General features: G+C 29.3%; 1 protein-coding gene across 2 annotated transcripts in view; it reads right to left on the reverse strand.

Moving 5' to 3' along the window:
• LOC136989085 (hepatoma-derived growth factor-related protein 3-like) overlaps positions 1-19,280 on the reverse strand; it is a 100,576-nt gene that overhangs the window by 44,684 nt on the left and 36,612 nt on the right. For both annotated transcript variants that reach the window (XM_067287179.1, XM_067287181.1), the window contains exons 3-5: positions 14,563-14,701; positions 5,896-6,039; positions 2,362-2,409 (exon numbers count right to left, since the gene is read on the reverse strand). In XM_067287179.1, coding sequence (XP_067143280.1) covers positions 2,362-2,409; positions 5,896-6,039; positions 14,563-14,701 — 331 coding nt within the window. The remainder of the gene's footprint in view (positions 1-2,361; positions 2,410-5,895; positions 6,040-14,562; positions 14,702-19,280) is intronic.

Here is a 19,280-nt window from a genome sequence, read left to right on the forward strand (position 1 = left end):
TTTCAACTTATGTCGCCTCCCCTGGAACCAATTACCAACATAAGACGAGGTATACCTGTATATGCATATATATGTATATATATATATATATATATATATATATACACACACACACACACATACATAAAAATTACTTGTTTCTTTCCAATATCTAGTGATTTCTTGCATCTATAAGACACCAGTCACTGTGACCTAAAATCACAAATCACAATAACCATAGAAAAGCTTATCAAAATCCATTAAATACATTTATGGGTCTACTTGTAAGACTGAATAATATGCATTAGTTGGTCCCAGACTTTTTTGCACACTAACTCCTTGGTTCAATAAACTTATTTCCAGTGTTCCTACCTACTTCAAAATTTTTGTAGAATATTGGTTTCCATAACTAAGGAAAACACTAAATTCACAATAGTAACAACTAATTGTATATTTAGTCATATCTAATGAAAATTTTAAATGATATTTATTCAGTAAAACTAATTAACTTAAGTGATTTCAGCTCAAAAAAGCTTAACTTATTTAGTAAGAATCTCAAATAACAAATTCAATATTACTACACTATTAGTAAATTACGTGTGTGAAAAATGGGCTCAATACATTTCTCAATGTGTAGTCTAAAGTTTTCAGTCACTATATTTGATAAATAATCTGGATTTGATTTCTTTGTATGGAGAGAAGATAAATGACTACACTAAAAAAATGTTCTATCAAATAGAGTTAATCTTTGATTAACAAATTTTTATTTTAACATAGTTCCTTAGCTATGAAGAATTTTTGTATTACACTTTTTTTTTTGTATAATCCTTAAAAGGTCAACTAACTCAACGTAAGTGACTAATATAGATCTTTGTCCTTAATCCTTATACTACATTCACACCCAATCCACAACTCACTTTGATCTCAATTTACCCACAATCTCGATTGCAACTGTTGCCAGTCAAACGTCAAGCTGTTCGCACAGGCAGTCCACTTGAGAAGAACCCGGCTATTGCACGCGATGATAAAACTGACATAACTACTTGATAAGTCACGAACACCAAGAAACAAAATGGAAGTTTTGGTTAGAAATAAATACTATTTCTTGCCATATATCTAATAATAGCCAGATCTCATTCTCTCCAATCATCTCTTATTTCTTTGTTGATAGCCCAACACATGTTTCACAGCCATCTTGTTTCTTTTCACAAGCATGAGATTGTAGGAACTCTCTTATGACTGGATCTAGTTTCAAAAACTCTAGAGTCAATCGCGATTGAACTTTGTTTCAGTCAAGATTTGAAATGGTCAAGAAAGGTCGCACCACTGGCACAGTCGCCGATCTTATCACAATCTCTTGAAATGTTCAGTGTGAATGGGTATTAGGCCATGTATGGTAAGTTTTTTTAAGATACTTCTCTACTTTCAAGAACTTATCATCTACTGGCACTTGTAGGTTATGTATGATTTGGTAAAACTAAAAATACTAAACTAATATTAAAATCCACCATTAAAATTACTCAATATGACACCAATCATAGAACTGGGCTTGACCCTATGAAAATAAACACACTGAAACAAAAAATATCCAGCAAAAACAAACTTCAATAAATACTATAAACTATTTCTATATTTTATTGTAACTTAACCTGATGATGATGATGATTCAAAACTGTCTAAAACATTCATTTAGTTCATTAATGTTAATTCTTGCCAGATACTTTTGATTTCAGTGTGTTTTTTTTTTTACAATTATTCAATCAATATTTATGAAATATAATAATTTTATATTCCATAATAAGTAACTAATCATATTAATAATCAATCATAAATAAGTGAAAAACAATCTTGGTAGAGCCCATCTCCAGCACTCCTGCTGCCAACTTGTCTTTTAGCATCTATTCAAATAACTCCACTACTTACTTTACATTCACTATAAGTTGAATGTCTGTAGTATTTCTAATACTTCAGAATTCTTTACATAATATATCTTTAATAAGTGATTTTGATTAAGCTCACTATCTTTTCTTCCATTCTAACAATGGGAGAGGAAATCTTTTCAATAATAAATCTAACTTTTTTTTTTGTTTGTTTTCAGAAAATCAAAGAGACTGGATGAAGTTGAAATTTGGGGTTCCAACTAAACATGTGGCCACTATGTACTGAAGTTCAAATTTGTTCTGATATTTAAAAACTTTTTGATTCAATATTAAGTAGAGGTGGACTTAGTCTCAAAAGACATTTTACCTTATAAAATTTGTTTGACTCCTTTACCATTTAACTGTTTCATTATTAGTGCTTAGTCATTACAGATGGAGTCGTGTGTGACAAAAGACAATATAAAAATATAAATTAAAATAAATTCAAAACGATTTTACATACCTTGTGTTCTTTATGTTCAGACTTTCGTTTCTGTGGACTCTCTCCTTTCTAAAGGTAAAATTTTTTTTTAAATCAAACTGGAATTTTAATTATCTTTTACTTTAAATTAAACTTTAAGAACAAGACAACTGATTTTTGTCTATTTCAAAGACATTTTTCAAAGACAGCTAAATGCTGGATATATTGTGTTCAATTTACTTGGTAGCCTAAAGTCCAGCAAAAGTTCTTTACTCATGTAAACGTTTTTGTCCACATTCCATTGAACTTCATGCTGTAAAAATGAAAAATGGAACCGCAATGTTTGAAAATTTGAATGCAGCAAGTTGTTGTTCGTTGATTGGTGGATCCGAGTGGTCACTGATTGGAAGAGACATTCTCATATGAACCTGTAGATTATGGGTGATAAAGGAATGCACATCTCAGAACCCACAATCTACCTTAATCTGAAATGTACAAGTCAGTCACGTACAACACAGTGCTGGCTCCTATTTACAAAAAGTTAGCATGCACAAATAACATCAAGTTGGCCTACAAAAGGAGCCCACACATCTCTCTCCTTAGAAATGCCAAAGACCCACCTGTTGGCAAAATATACTCCATCCCCTTGACTGACTATAGAATCAGAAATGAATTGGAGTACGTTGGAGCTACTGGAAGACATATCACTTCCCACTTAAAAGAACACCAAACAGAAATTTCCAGGGGATGGTGTTCTATCACATTATCAACTTATGCTTCTGACCCAAGTGTGGCAGTCATTTTGATAAGATCAGCATCCTCCACCGAACATCCAAGAAGGAGCAACTCCACTACCTTAAGCTGCTTGAAATATACAAGGCAGTATTAAATAAGAAGGCAGTCAACTTTAAGGATGACCACACATTCTCTAACCCAGCGGTCGGCAAGCTTTCTGACCTCACAGACCACTAAACTCACAATTTTGAATACCGCAGACCACTAAACTCACAATTTTGAATACCGCAGACCACTATCATGAATTTTTTTAAACGATACAAAATCTGTAGTATAATAATGATCATAAAAGTTCAATTTTACTATATTAATATGAAACTCGCATGTTTAATTATAACAAATTAACACAAGCCTAAAGTTCATTGCTGCTTGTTTGAAATAAGTTTATGGATTCTTAGCGCTTTTCCACAAAAGACTACTATCGCACTCACAATATTCTTTATTGTTCATTATTTATTGATAGCAGTCACTTTGTATTTGGTTTTAGATTCGAATAAAAACCCTCAATGAGTGAAAAAAGCAACTAAGCATTTTGCATTTCTTTTGTAATACTTTGCATAACCTTCAGTTGATCAATGTCCAAATTTCTCCACGAACCACCAAAATTTTCTCGCGGATCATTGATGGTCTGCAGACCACCAGTTGCCGACCATTGCTCTAACCGATGAAGAAAAAATTCCCACAGATTCATACAGGAACTGTCTCCTCCAATCAGTGACTGCCCAGATCAGAAAAATCTCTACCAATCAATGAACAACAACTCTGTGCATTCAAATTTTCAAACATCAAAGCTCCGTTTTCCATTTTTACAGCCTGGTGATGTCCAATGGAATGTGGACAAAAACATTTGCATGAGTAAAGAACTTTTGCTGGATTTTAGGCTATCAAGTGAATTGAAATTTTTAAAATTTTCATTTACAAATAAACCACAAAATGATATTATTATTATAGAATTTAATATTTTTAATTGTTCCATTTTATTTATAACTTATTTAAAGGAAAACATTTATTATTATAATTATTATTAATAATTATAAATAAATAATAAAATTATTAATACTAATAAAAATCACTGGACTTTAGTATATATTTTTTTATAACAAAACACTAAAGTCCAGTGATCTTGTTTTAGGCAAACAATTTAGAGAATACAATAACACAATATGTTTATTTTATAGTTTTTTTATTCATATGAAGTATTCTCTTATAAATATGACATTTGTCATATTTCAAATTGTTGCATCATCATCTCAAATTTACTAAGTATATATTCTCTCTTTTTTAAACATTTTACAAGATATGGATTAAAGTGCATCTGAGTCACCATATTTTACATCAGAATACCCAAGTGCATGCACATTTCTTTTTCATTGTTTTAAATACAAATAATTTAAAAAAAAAAAAAAAAAAGACAAGCAAAAATCAAATATTAGCAAAAGAGTTGTAATAAAAAATACTTGAAAGATAACTCCCTATCACCAAACAATAGAAAATATTCTACTTATAAAAATTTCAATAGCTAACAGACTGATAAATATAAAAAACAAAACAAAAAAACACAGTCAAACTTCCATATTACAAACTTCTCTGTATAACAAATTTTTGCACTGTACAGCAAAAAATATATGTAAAATTGCTTCTAAATAACAAACTTAAATTTTTCTATAATGACTCTTTTTAAATTTGTAAGGATCATTGATCATTAAAAGTCAATTACTCCATTTGGTTGAGATGGAATTTAGTTTCAATTTAAATGTTTTTGTGGATATATTTTGTGCAAAAAATGCAGAAAAATCATTTTTATGGTCCAGAGAAACACTTCAGCCTTACTGTCATTTATTTCCAGCTGAATTTGTTACACATTATCCTATGCTATTACAAAGTTTTGAGAGACCAGATCAAGGACGTTCTATAAACAAAAACAGTATCTCGTAAAGTAAGCAACATATGATCTTGAAAATTGGCATGTGCAGAGACAATACATCACAATATTTTCCAGAATTGTCAAATTCAAAGAATGGCAATTATATGCAGTGTAATTATGCATGAAAATTGCTGCCTTATGCATGCAGCCTTTCTTTAACATTTAATCTTCAATGTGTATCTAAATACAAAAACATGAAGACATCTCAAAAGTGGAATTAAAACTATTACAAAATTAAAGGAATTTCATGTAAGTCTTCATCAGTAATATTGAATGTTCAGAATGTTAAAACCTACTGTGGCTATTTTTTCTAAGAAAAATTAGTATTCTGATGTAAGTTAAATAAGCCTTAACATATGAACTATATACTGTATTTTACGGACTATAAGACGCACTTTTTTCTTCGAAAAATTGCCTCCAAAATTCAGGTGCGTCTTATAGGTTTTTTTTAAAAAACTGTTCAAAAATTAAGGTGCGTCTTATAGTCCGTAAAATACGGTATATATTTTTTTCCTGGTATGTACTGTATGTACAGTGTACATACACACCAGAACAAATCCATTAACCAAATGGATTGTTCTAAGAAAACACTGAATTCAAATCACATGGTGTAGAAACAAGTTCCATCAACAAAAAACAGTTTATAGGGCTACAGATGTATAAGCATAGGATATTAAATTATTATAAATCTATGTTGCATTATATAATTAATAAATGCCTAATAATAAAGGAAATATGATAATGGAATAGTATTATTACAATCTACAATACTGATCAGAAAACATTAGTACATTGATATTATATTAAAAATTTAACATTTTTTTTTAAAAAAAAAGCTTAACTTAAATATGAATTACATTGTCTTTTGCAGGATGTTCATCAATTACAAGTTTTGCATCATCATCACTATTAGGAGCATCTTCCTCCTCCTCCTCTTCCTCTGCTGCTTCTTCTTCGACTTCTACTTCTTCTTTCTCTTCATTATTTTCAGTTTCTGTCATCTGTTTAAAATCAAAAATATTAAAACATCAATATTTCATATTAAAGTAAATATTTCTACTTTAAATTTTTAAAAATAAATATTTTATGTAACATTTTATAACATTGTCTGAAAAGCATTAAAAAATAAAAAAAATCTCTTACTTACAAGATTTCTATTTTAATTGTAAATATTCACAAACTTTTTAGCTGGATTTCATTAATAAAACAACTATTACATCCACCAAAATTTTGGTACAATACATCCTAATGTTTTTAGACATGTTCAATGTCTTTCTTCATTTGTGTAATACTTATTTTAATTGTAAATGTATACAGTCAAACTCTGTTATTACTTTATTAGTTTATGAAAAGTCTGCATTAATCAAAGTCCTGTGGATGTAGATAGACATTTCAATGTTAATGAGTTTGGTTTACAAAATATTGGTTAAAATGTTAATACAAAGTGTATCATGGCAACTCGAATTCAATATCAATCATAATATGTTGCTTAATACAAAGAACATGGCTTCCAGCTTTCCCAAAGTTATACAAGCCAAAGCAGTAATGCACAAGCCACATCATGAGTAGGGGCATATTTTTCAACTTTAACACTGGTCACAATCTTATGAAATCAATGTTATTGTTATCATTGACAATGCAAGCATAAGCCATTTCAATGATGTTCACTCCAAAAAATTACACTTTCTTTCTTATAGTCAGCACTTCATAAACTAAAAATGCTGAATGATTAGTCAAGCCAATTGACCTGTGCATTGGAAAACAGAAGTTAATAGGATTAAGAAATAAAAATAACTATTCATAAAATTATATTTTTAATTGAATATTTCCCCAATCATATTAACTTCTGTTTTCCAATGACATGCATTGGAAAACAACTAAAAATCTGTAGTTTTATGAAGAGTTATTATTTTTAATGTTTTAATGACAAAAATAGCAAAACAACTAAACAACAATATTAAATACTGTACTTAGTTCATAATTTGAAAATTAAACATAAATTGTTTCCCTTAAAATCTAAACAAATAAGTTATTTTTAAATAAGTAAGGTTTTACTCATATCTGGCTACAAATTCAATTTGGCAGCTAGGTTAGCATGTTATATCAAGCAGCTTTTAATCATTAATTCTACCAACTTTGTACCTACGTAACAAATGAGTACATATTTTCTTTCTTCAAGCTAATGTAGTATCTCAATAAAGTGTGTGTTTAGAACAACCAAGTTTTAATTAATTTGTTTTATCTTGTTTCGATAGGTTTAAAAAAATAAAGTGAAATAATAGAGAAAATTTGGCTTTTATCATTTTGATGGTATGATCATTAAGTTTTTGAAAAGTTTATAGTAATGAGATTTATATTAAGCAAAGTGTAAATGTTTAAGTTTTTCAACTTTGTATTAACAAGGTTTGGGTGTATATGCAATTTAAGTAATTTAATATATTATTTTTGAGCAAATAAGGTTAAATTTAATCTTTGAGCAAATTTTCGTAAAATCAATAACTTCATGAATTTTTGTAAAATATTTATATATTCATAAATTTGCTCTCTTATTATTTTAAATTATAATTTTTTTGGTCTTAGTGATTGTTCTTTCTTAAATTGTTTATTTTATTTAGTTATTTAAAACTATATCTTGTTTCCTGAATCGTGACTGGGCTGTAAAAATGTGCAGTAATAGGGACCAGTCTATATACTTAAAGAAGGAAACATTGACTGTTTAATGATATGACAAGGTCACTGTGCATTACCAAAAAGCAGTTTTCTAACTTTATAAAACATTCAGATTGTCAGAGTACCAAGCATTGCCTGATCAAAACATATGAAACAATCTGTACATATATGTATTAAGGCTAAACTGCTAAAGACAGCAGTAATCTGATACATGCATATATAACCCATAACCCCACACACACAGTAGAATCTCATTAACAGATTGCAGAACAATAATTTCTTGAAACAACAGATTTTCTTCCAAATCAATGTAATTTTGCCTCCTTTCAGCAAATCCATAACACAAAACAATTTTTTCCATCTATTGTAAACATCTCTTTTTTTTCAATGTTTAGTTAATATTTGGGTGTTTCCAAGAATTTGTAGAGTTCAATTATGCAGATGTTACATCTGGAATATGTACAATTGAAGAATTGTACAAAGAGTTAAGTAGGTTGATACAATTGAGAAGTAATCACCTAGTTTACATTCTGATGCTGTTCTAAGTGTAGTGCCAAAATTTAACAAGGCCATAGTGTGTTTCCAAGTTTTGAAAACCTTCCTGATGAGTTTCAGCATTAACAAACAGTCTGTATAATAACATTGTTAACATCAAGCAATTGTTGTATTCAATAGGCAGAAAAGTGGCATCAAAACGAACTAAAATGGACAAGTTTTTTTAAACAAATCTTGAAGTCAAGTGAAGTGCTGACGAGCATATGTAATTTGCCTCTTTTTGTGCTTACAGTATATACAGTTTCTATCAACTTTGGTTGTACACACATAAGGCATAATATATGATCCTGTAACACACATGTTTCTATAGAATAAAAAATAGAGATCAAGGGATGGAATAATTTCAAGTGCAGATGTTTCTTATATGTAGGGGGATTAAAGAATAATTTTTTCAACAGCTATTTTTCTGGGTGTGTGGGAAATCTGCTGTTTGCAATATAACGAATTCTCTGAACAACAGATGATTTTCAGCAGCCCAATCAATTCATTAAAACTAAATTCTACAATAGTTAATTATACACACAACTTAACAAAGTGAGGGGAAAATATCAAGAGAAAAATGCAGCATTTTAATCTTCATGACTTTAAATACTATCTTGCATGTATATTGTCAAATATATTACAAAAATAAAATAAAACAACTTCTCAGATAATCACTGGGAAGGATAATCAACACACTAGAACCTTTTTTATATCCTAGTAAGTACAAATTTTAGTTAAAACTAACATTTTCGACCATACTCATGGTCTTCCTCAGACTTTTGACTAGTACCATTTGAATATGGAAAGAGTCAAATAATATATTTAAATTTATTTTAAATTTTGAAATATTTAAACGTTAGAAAATAATTTTTGGCTGTATAAGCTACAATAATGATAAAAATATCACTACATCACCACAAATAAGTAATAAAGATATAATTAATGCTGTAGAAACGGCAACTACATGCTAGTACAGTAGAGCATCGTTTATCCAAATCAATTGGGGACTGGGGTTGTTTGGATAACTTAATTTTCAGATAACTGATTATGTACGAAAAAATATATTAACCGATCCCATGTTAAAATTTTTCTCCATTGCATGTCGCTTCACGTTGAATTTTTTGTCGATTTTAAGCCTAACGAAAATTTTTATAATAATAATCATGGCTATTGTATCGTTAAAAATTATTTCTTTATTTTGTACAAACAAAATAAATTATACTTTAGAAGTTAATCTAGTAGCAAAAATGTTTGATTCAGCACGACACAGTCCAACTAGAAAGCTTTCGGTTAACCGATGTTTCGGTTGATCGGCTTTTGGATAAACGACGCTCTACTGTATTACCCTGTGATCATTTGTAAAAGCAGCAATTTTCTGCACCTACTAGTTTTTCACCAAACTGTTAAATGTGCTTTCATAATATCAACATGATATGTGCTATCCATCTAACTAAAAAATGTTTCCACTTATCACTGGCCCTCAAAAAACTGCTGCAGAAATTTTTCACCTTGCATATGCAATTGACCATAATTTTTTTCACATGTCTGCTTGCATTCATGGTAACTTTCCCACTCTGACATCATTTATGATAATCTGAGATCATCAAAAATGACATCATGGAAGTCTTTCGCAATTGCTACAAGAGTTAATCATGAATGTTTATCAGCTATGTATGAAATAATGACATGGCAGTCTGCAAGTCACCTACAACCTTGAATTCTTGTTGCTGAGGTAACGTGGGGACACTATGACCTTAAATCATTTAAATATTTTCATGGCTTTATTTCAATCCTGAAAAATACAGAAAAATCATTTTCTAGAACTGACAGCCTTCCTGTCATTTATTTCTAGCTGAACTCGTTTCACATTAGCCCATGCTATTGCAAAGTTTTAAGGGTTCCCTATGGAAGTACAGTCAAGGACATTGTTCTATAAATAAAATTTCAATATATGACATTAAAATTTTGGAAGTGAAGAGAAGACACATTACAGGATTTTTCAGAATCATGAAATTTGAGGAACAGCAACTCTATGCAGCATAATTATACAAACAAAAATCAACAGAAAAATTACCACCTTATGCATGTATACATGTTTAAAAAAGAAGTGTATGTGATTGCAGATTAAAGGTTAAATAATTAAAAATATGAATCAAGATTGACTAATTGCATACATAGCATGTAGTGTTTTATCAGATTTTTTCATGAACATACAATTACAGTATAAATACTATATAAATTGTTTAAATAAAATTTAAACAAATAGGTTTATAGTTGAAGATATGTTCCAAAACAGGCCAAAAAAAATTTTATTCAACAAATATTTTCATTTTGCTTAAAGCCATCTTCAAGTTCTCTCTCTGAATATATATAAAATGTAAAAAATTCATTCCACAAATTGCATATATTTTAAATAAACTTGCAAAATTACACAAATACATATTATTTGCTAAAATAAATATAATTTTAATAAAAATGAATGTAAATATTAGTGTTTTTATATGTTCTCAAATTATTTTGATTTTATGTTTAATTAATGATGTGTTTATCATTTTTATATTAATTATTTTTATTATTATGCATTTTATATTTAACTCAGACAGCACACAGAATTAACACAAATACAATTCACGTCAATACAATCAGATTTACTTATAAAAATCACATCATAATTTTCCAAAAACCATGAAATTAAAGAATTAATTAATAGCTTCATACCTGACCAAAAAAAATTAGACAAGAAGAATTTTTCTACATTGTGCTCACACAAAATTTACAAAAATAATCTCCAAGTCCTTAGCTAAAAAAGTTAATTGTATAATAATTTACAAATATAACCTCAACTATATACAATTTAATTAGAATTACAAAAAAAACTATAAAAATAAATGAAAAATCACACACAAAAAATAATAGTAAGCAAGGAACTTGACAGCAACATACTGAAATTTTCAAGATTTTTAAAAATAATGTGTTAACAAAGAGATAGTGATACACCAAACCAATGTTTTAGTAATATCTTTTTCAAAACTGAAAGACATAGATGATAATTTTGGTCATCTTCCAGTTTACAAGAAGTTATAAATTCTGAACATGCAAAATATGTTGCAATGTCCAAAATTTACAAACAAAAAGTGAATGTATTAATGAAATGTTTATATTTTTATGTTATTCATGAAGATTCACTATCATCACTAGACCCGATATATTATAAGCTAGACACCAACCAAATGCCGAATAGTCCGATAGAATTTCAGCATTTGGTTGGTGTCTAACATAAAAATAATTTATATACTAACATAGAAATAACTAACAGAATGATTAACATTAATCAATAATTCATTAATTAGAATAATATCATTAATTAAAATATAATGTCAAAGTAATTTATGAAATTATATAAAAACACAAATATTTAATTCCTAGAATGCAAATAAAATTATTATTATTTTTTTAAACTGTATTAGTATGCAGTTCTCTACAAAACTTTTAAATGTCAGAATTTTAGTATAATATCACCATTATAGTCATTAGGAATAAAGTTTGAAAAGAAAAGCTTTTTTCTTTTGAGTTCATAAATAACTTATTAGTGGACTATATCAATAATAATTTCTAAAATTTAAAGTCCATCCCACTTAAGATTTTTTTCCCCAGATTGTTGTTTATAAATTTATAGCAATAGAATATTTTTTGTTAGTTCCACAATAATGTGTGAGGTCTGTTCAAAAAATAACCAATCTTTTTGAATTAGGCAAAAACAGTGTCCTAGTGTTGTGAAGTTGACAACACTATGTTTGTGATAACCTACCAAGTACGCTGCTTTTTTCAGATTGTTGATATCTCATTTTGTTCCTGTGTTATTGTTTTTTTGAATGAAAGGTGTTTCAGTGTTTGTGGCAATTTTTGCAATGTGTGATTTATGAGAGCAACAATGCAATGTAAAGTTTGCGGGAAAACTTTTACAGAAACATTTAAATTTTTGAATCAAGCTTATAGAGCCAATGCTCTAGGTCAGTGTTCCACAACCGGGTGCCACAGCACACTGGTGTGCCGTCACAAGGTGAAAGGTGTGACGTGAACTTTTACATATTCTATTAATTTTCAAGTTTTATTTATATATTTTTATCACAGTTGCTGTGTTTCTTATGCTTGTATTTCATTCTCTGCCGCAGCACTGATGAAATAAGATAATGTTTGTTTATTCTTTATTACAAGCCATGCATTTTTATGTATTCTAAGACATTAAATGTAAAATAAATTTGCTCGCAGGTGTTGATGTCTGTTTAATAATAATAATAGGTTAGTGGCACTACAATTCTATTAATAGTATCATATTATATATATTTTTGAGGAAAGTAACATTTTGGTGTGCCGTGTTAAGTCATAGTTGTGCCACAAGTAGAAAAAGGTTGCAGAACACTGCTCTAGATTGTATACAGTGTCATGAATGATTCGAATGTTGATTCAAAAGTGGTCGTCAATTAGTTGAAGATGAAACTCGACCTCAACTGATGACACTCATGTTCAGAAAATCAGAGTTGTGCACTTTGAATTTTTGCCTCAAGGTCAAACAGTCAACCGTCAGTACTACGCAGGTGTTTTGAAACAACTGCATAAAAAAAATTTGCAAAAAAAGACCAGAGTTGTGGCAAGACAACTCACAGTTCCTTCACCATGACAATGCACCTGCTGACTCAGCCTTGTCAATTTGCCAGTTTTGTGCCAAAATCAAATGACTGTCCTCTCCAGCCTCCATACTCACCAGACCTAGCTCCTTACGATTTTTTGTTGTTTCCATAATTAAAGTCAGTGCTGAAAGGACATCATTTTAACACAATTGATGACATTAAAACAAATTTGTCACAAGCATTGAAGGACAGTCTGAAACAAGCTTACTGCTTTGCAAAGTGGAAACACCACTGGGATAAATTTGTGAATAGGAGAGGGAAATACTTTGAAGGGGACAAGGACCAATAATCTGTATCTTGAAAAATAAAAATTAAAAAAAATAAATAAATAAAGTTTGATTATTTTTTGAACAGACCTAGTATAGTAATCAGTATATAGCCACGATTCTCAATTATCTGTGCACTGCCTTACCATCATTAGTATAGATAATTGAGAGTATACCGTGTTTACTTTCAACAAATTATAATATGTACTTGTATAACTTTAAATGTTTATTTAAAATGTGTGTAATAAACATCCAATGATCGCATAGATGATCACACTACAATTTGGCTATTTTAAATAATTAATACAAATTAATTTGCTACTAGAGGTAGACATTAGGCACCATCTCTTAACTAAATTAATAATTATAATTTAAATAATTTAGAACCTTCTGGAAGAAAAGAACTTACCTGGGGCAGGGCTTAAACCCGAAGCCTCCGCTTGCCAGTCGCGCCACCCAGATTCCAAGCAAGCCTTCGCTTCCAATAGCAAATTAATTTGTATTAATTACTTAAAATAGCCAAATTGTAGCCTGATCATTGGATGTTTATATATACTCATTGGGCCTTACGATATTTGTTATATTTATAATGTGTGTAATTTTTTAATGAATGAATTTAGCTTAAATTTTTTTACATATTTTTATAATTCTGTAAAAGGCTTGCCTGAAAATGGCTTTAATTTTAAAGAAGTCAAAAACATTAAGTAAAATTTTCTTGCTGGATTTAAAAGTTTTTTAGAACTTTTCTTTATTGGAATTATTAAAATGTGTTTAAATTTTAAAAAATAAAACAAAAATTAAATTAGAGTAACATTTAAAAAACTAAATAAATGTTTTTATACTGAACTTCTATACTAGACTTACCAAATATTTTAATTTTAATTTATCTAATTAGTTTTTTTTAACTTTAGTTTCATAATCTAAAATACTAATTGGGAAAGTTCAAAACACAAACTAAAAATTTACTTTAGATAATTTCTTTGTCTAAATAAGTAATTTTCAACCAGTATGACACAAACTTTTCATATAGGTAACACCTAAAATTCCAAAGTTATCATTTAAAAATGATAACATTTATTCACTTTTTACTACTATTTCTGCATTTCTTATATAAAAAAAGAACATTACAAATCTTTAACAATACATTTTGTTTATACATAAGCATCTTTTGATGCAATATTGGTTCATTGGTATACCATCAAATCTCTGTGTACAATTAGTTCAAGCAGATTGGGAACTACTGCTCTAGACTATCTTTTTGAAACTCTAAAGTTTATTTTTATGTACCAGATGTAAATTTAGTTGATTAAACAATCAAAAAATAATAATAATAAAGACATATTCTTTAAAATTAATTACTTACTATATGACTAGGTGGTAATGCTGTCGGATTATTTTCTATTTCCCACAATCCTGTGTTAAAATGTTTCCTCTTATGGGGTTTCCCATACTTTTGTTTGTATTTATCATATGGAAAAAGATCTTTTGATCCTAGAACAGCTCTGGAAATTTAAAAATCAAATATTGATTATCTAAAAATAAATTACATATATAAAACTAAAAATCAGACAAAAATTAAATTTTATATCATCATATCTATTTAAAAATATATACTTAATTCTAAGAACTTTCAAAAAGAAAGCTTTATTAAGGAATATGTATAAAATAGAATTATGGAATTGCAAAAAAATACACACACACACAAGAACCACATATGAAGAAAGTGCTGAAAAACTTAATAAATAGTGAAAAATAAGTTTTTAATAAATGATTACCCATATAACTTGCTTAGAAAATGGGAGAGAGAATATTTTAAATATCAATATAATGTTAAAGAACAAAAGAAAATTATTTATTGTGATATCATCACAATGTTGGGCTGCAATTTCTAATCACATTACTTTCTCAGTTCTTATATATAGAGGGAAAGTATGGCAACTGGTGAAAAAAATGACCCCCAAGATTTTTTACATTTTTGAACTTGGGACCATGAAATGTTGAGAATGCAAAAAATTTAGGGGTATTTTCTGCATGTATGGATGTTAGTTTGTGTAGGGAGAGCACAATTTTGTTCACTCTCTTTAAAGCTTAATAACTCCCATGTTTTTTGTCAAAAATGGCTAAAATTTTGCAAGGAGGTTTGTGTATTAAGGATTGATGCTATTAAATTTTGGTGAGTAGAGTGGTCATGTGTATCTCCAGTAGGGTCACACTTAATGATGATTTTATTGTTATTAGCATTTACAATTTTTTTTATAAAACCCATCCCCACCCTCAAAATTAAGCCTTTTGCTATTTTACAATACAGTAGAGCATCGGTTATCCGACCTCCGATTAACCGACCGCGTTCTAGTCAGCAAATTCAAATGTCCGCTAGTGATGTGGCGCTACAATATTTGGTTATGTCTTGGCTACTTTAATATTATTTTTGTTAAATTTTTGCATGTTTTAGCTGGCAGCACTGGCTTGACCATAAAAGGGAGGCTAGTATTTAAACCAGGTCTAATACACTATACTAATAATGTATTTTTTCATACTTTTCGGTTATCCAACTTTTCAGTTATCCGACCAACCCCAGTCCCCAATTAAGTTGGATAATCGATACTCTACTGTAGTTAAAAATATAAAAAGATTTTAAAACAAAATATCACAATGAACAGCATTACCAAAAGTTACTGGAAAAGTTAAACAACTCACTGCAGGATTTTTTAAATTTATTAAATTTAAAATATATGCTCTTGATTTTAGTAGTGTCTTGTTCCTGTACATCATACTTTTCCTGATAACATTAGTGTCATGCTGTGAGGCTCTGGATAGGTCCGAACCTCACTGAAATTTGCGTTAAAATCATTTCTTTTTAGAAAAAGATTATTTTTTTTAGAGGAAAAAAAATAGAAGGTAGAAATAGTGTTTCTTAAAGAAAACGACGCAAACTTTTAAACAATAGAACAATGGGGAAACGTAGATCGTCTATCTCCGAGTGGGAATCGAATTAAACTTCGATTTTGACCTCTCCCGCGCCCCCGAAAGGTTTCGAATTGTCACCAGGTGACGAGAAGAGACCAATCGGAAAGCGGAATCGGAGGAAAACAGATAAAACCTGAGAATTCAAGGACGCGAGGGTTTCTTCTCCCGAAAGTTCCAAGTGACGGATCTATTGTTGTGTGTGTGTCTGGTGCCCATCTTCGTCTCCGTCTCCCGACCTCGGATCGACATCTTTTCATCAACGAAAGTCGACCGCATCGTCCTGGAGTCGCGGAGTCGTCGAGGGAACTGGCCATTCGCGACCTAGGGACACTCCTTCAAAATGAGACTATATTCGAAAGGAGAGGAAGACCCAGAGACTGCTGCCGACCTAGAACTTCCAAGATCACGGAAATCTTGTAAGCTTCTTTCGTGTCAAATAAACGGTTTCTTGTAACCGTAGAGTCTGTCTCAGTGCCGATCGCCCACATACGACCCTTCGGGACCGCTTGACCTTCTTGACATAGTCGGCACCCAGTCGGCAACCTCACAATGCCAGTCATCTAACTAACTCCATTCTGGAGAAAAATTTTGAATTGAAATAATGTGACTTCCAGTCCAGACTGAAAGTTCATATAAACTTAATCAGAACCTCCTGCTCCTATGCTTTCCATATCTGGTCTCAACTTTCATCTATCTAATTCCATTCTTAAGATTAAGAAAGGACAGACAGTGGGAATTTATAGGTCTACAATTTTTTCAAATTGCAGCCCAAAAAGTAAACAAGTATGCCTTTCCATATGTTAAAAATATTTTTGAAAATTGTACTAGAAAATTAAAAGAAAAACAAATTATTTTGGCATATATAAACATCTCTAAGCCTGATATATTTGTGAAAAGCCAAACAACTAGCAAATAACATCAGGCTATTTTTCCACAATTATATTTAATTAATTTCTAAATAATTTGATCTAGAGGGAAGCATTAGGCTCCATCTCTTATTAAATTTAATAATTATAATTACATTAAATAATTTAGAATATTCTGAAAGAAAAGAATTGGCCCAGAGCAGGACTTGAACCCACAACTCCTGCTTACTGTGCAGATGCGTTGCCAGTTATGATAGCCAAGCCTCCAGTCCAATCTCCACAAGAGGAGATCAGACTGGAGGCTTAGGTATTGTAAGCAGGTAGTTGCAGGTTTGAGTCCTTCTGGGCTGATTCTTTTCTTCCAGAATATTCTAAATTATTTAATGTAGTAATAATTATTAAATTTAATAAGAGATGGAGCCTAATGCCTCCCTCTAAGTCAAATTATTTAGAAATTAATTAAATATAATCATGGAAAAGTAGCCCAATGTTATCTAATAGTTGTTTGGCTTATTGTAAATTATTTTGGCACCAATAATGAAGAATAAATTAAGTAAAATAATTAATATATATAAAAAAGTAAAAATTTATATTTTTCAAGAATTAGAAGTTATCTATGAAATTAAATGCATGTGTCAAGAACAGAAAATATACATAGAAGAGGAAAAGTTGAAAAAAGAATTAACCACCACCTGGCAGTGATTAGATTGAAATATGTAAATTTGCCATGGTAAATGAAAATAATTGTAATATAGATATTTCAAAAATTAATATAGTGAATAAAGAAAGCTAGAAAGCAAATCTATAAAAGAAAATTTAGAGCATCAGGTAATACTAAAATAAATAAAATGTAAATGGCAGTATGCAAATTTTCATGGGTTGGTATGACATTAAAGTAGTTGATAATGCACGACTAAATTGTATCTCCATACTCTGGTATGGTAAACAGTGTGTTCACATTGTACCACTTGTTCTCTGTGTATCTACTTCAACAACTGAAGAGGAACTGTACAAAAACAGTGTTTGAAATGCATTTAGTATAAGCAAATCTCTTCTGTTACAAAATAAGGACTTAAAAAGATCAAGTAATTTTTTTTAAAAATACCTTTCTTTTTGAAGATTTTTAGAATTAAATATATATTTTAATAAATCTCCCATAATATACAAACAAAATAAAATTATATCTATTGTTATTTAATATACAGAGCCTAACTATACTGCTAAACTTGATGTAGACATATTGTCTACTCAATAATTAAAATCATATGTCTAATCAACTCCAAAGTTTAAAAAAATTACATAATTTTAAAATCAACTGACGTTATTAGGAGCTGAGAATTATACAATTCCAATGTTTTTGGGATAGTAATAAAGACACTGTCTAGAGCTTAAACAACAAATTTAATGTTACTTTTCAAAAACACTTTTTAAATTAAAAGCATAAAAAAGACAAACCAATATCCGTACAGAACACTTTTGTAAGCTACATCAAATTATTAAAAAAAAAAATAAAACAATTTTATTTTTAAATATCAAGTATTAAATTATGTACCAATACATATATTTAAATCATCAAACTGATTAAAATTATTATCCAAGATAAATAATAAATCATGACTTACAAATTTATCAAGAAATTAATTGCTACGTCTTTTTTTGCATTCACTTTCATACAGATAAAAATTTGTATCATCTTTATCATCATCTTTATTGGGAATATCATTTCTCTTATTGACCTTCCATCAAACTAAACTTATGGCATTTCTTTTTAAGTTATCTGATTTCACTTTCTGGGTCTCAACTTTTGATCTTTCTATTATTCAATATTATGACTTAACAGAATATTAAATGAGAATGTTCTCAGTATTTTGCTATTTCCAATTATATCTTTACTCCTTGCATTTTTATTTTCTGAATGCTCCTAAAAATTTTTAACATGTCTATTTGTTATTTTAATATATTTCATATTTTAGTTTGTTGTATTAATGTCTGTAATTTCACACACTTGCAAAATTGCAAGTGTGTGAAACTACACCAGTGTTCCTTCATTGTAATCTTAATGTGTAAGTTTAAACCTGGTGAAGAACTATATATAAACTAGCTTGAAAGCATTAATAAAAGTTCATTGCTAGATATCTAAAAAGGTGTTCTATTCATTCTTTACAGTGACATTATATGCCTTACATGTTAATTAAATACAAGTTTAATATAAACAAAAAAGTAAAAGTATAGTGAATGCAAACTATAT

Source organism: Centruroides vittatus, unplaced genomic scaffold, assembly GCF_030686945.1.
Source record: "Centruroides vittatus isolate TY-2023 unplaced genomic scaffold, ASM3068694v2 scaffold_435, whole genome shotgun sequence".
NCBI lineage: Eukaryota > Metazoa > Arthropoda > Arachnida > Scorpiones > Buthidae > Centruroides > Centruroides vittatus.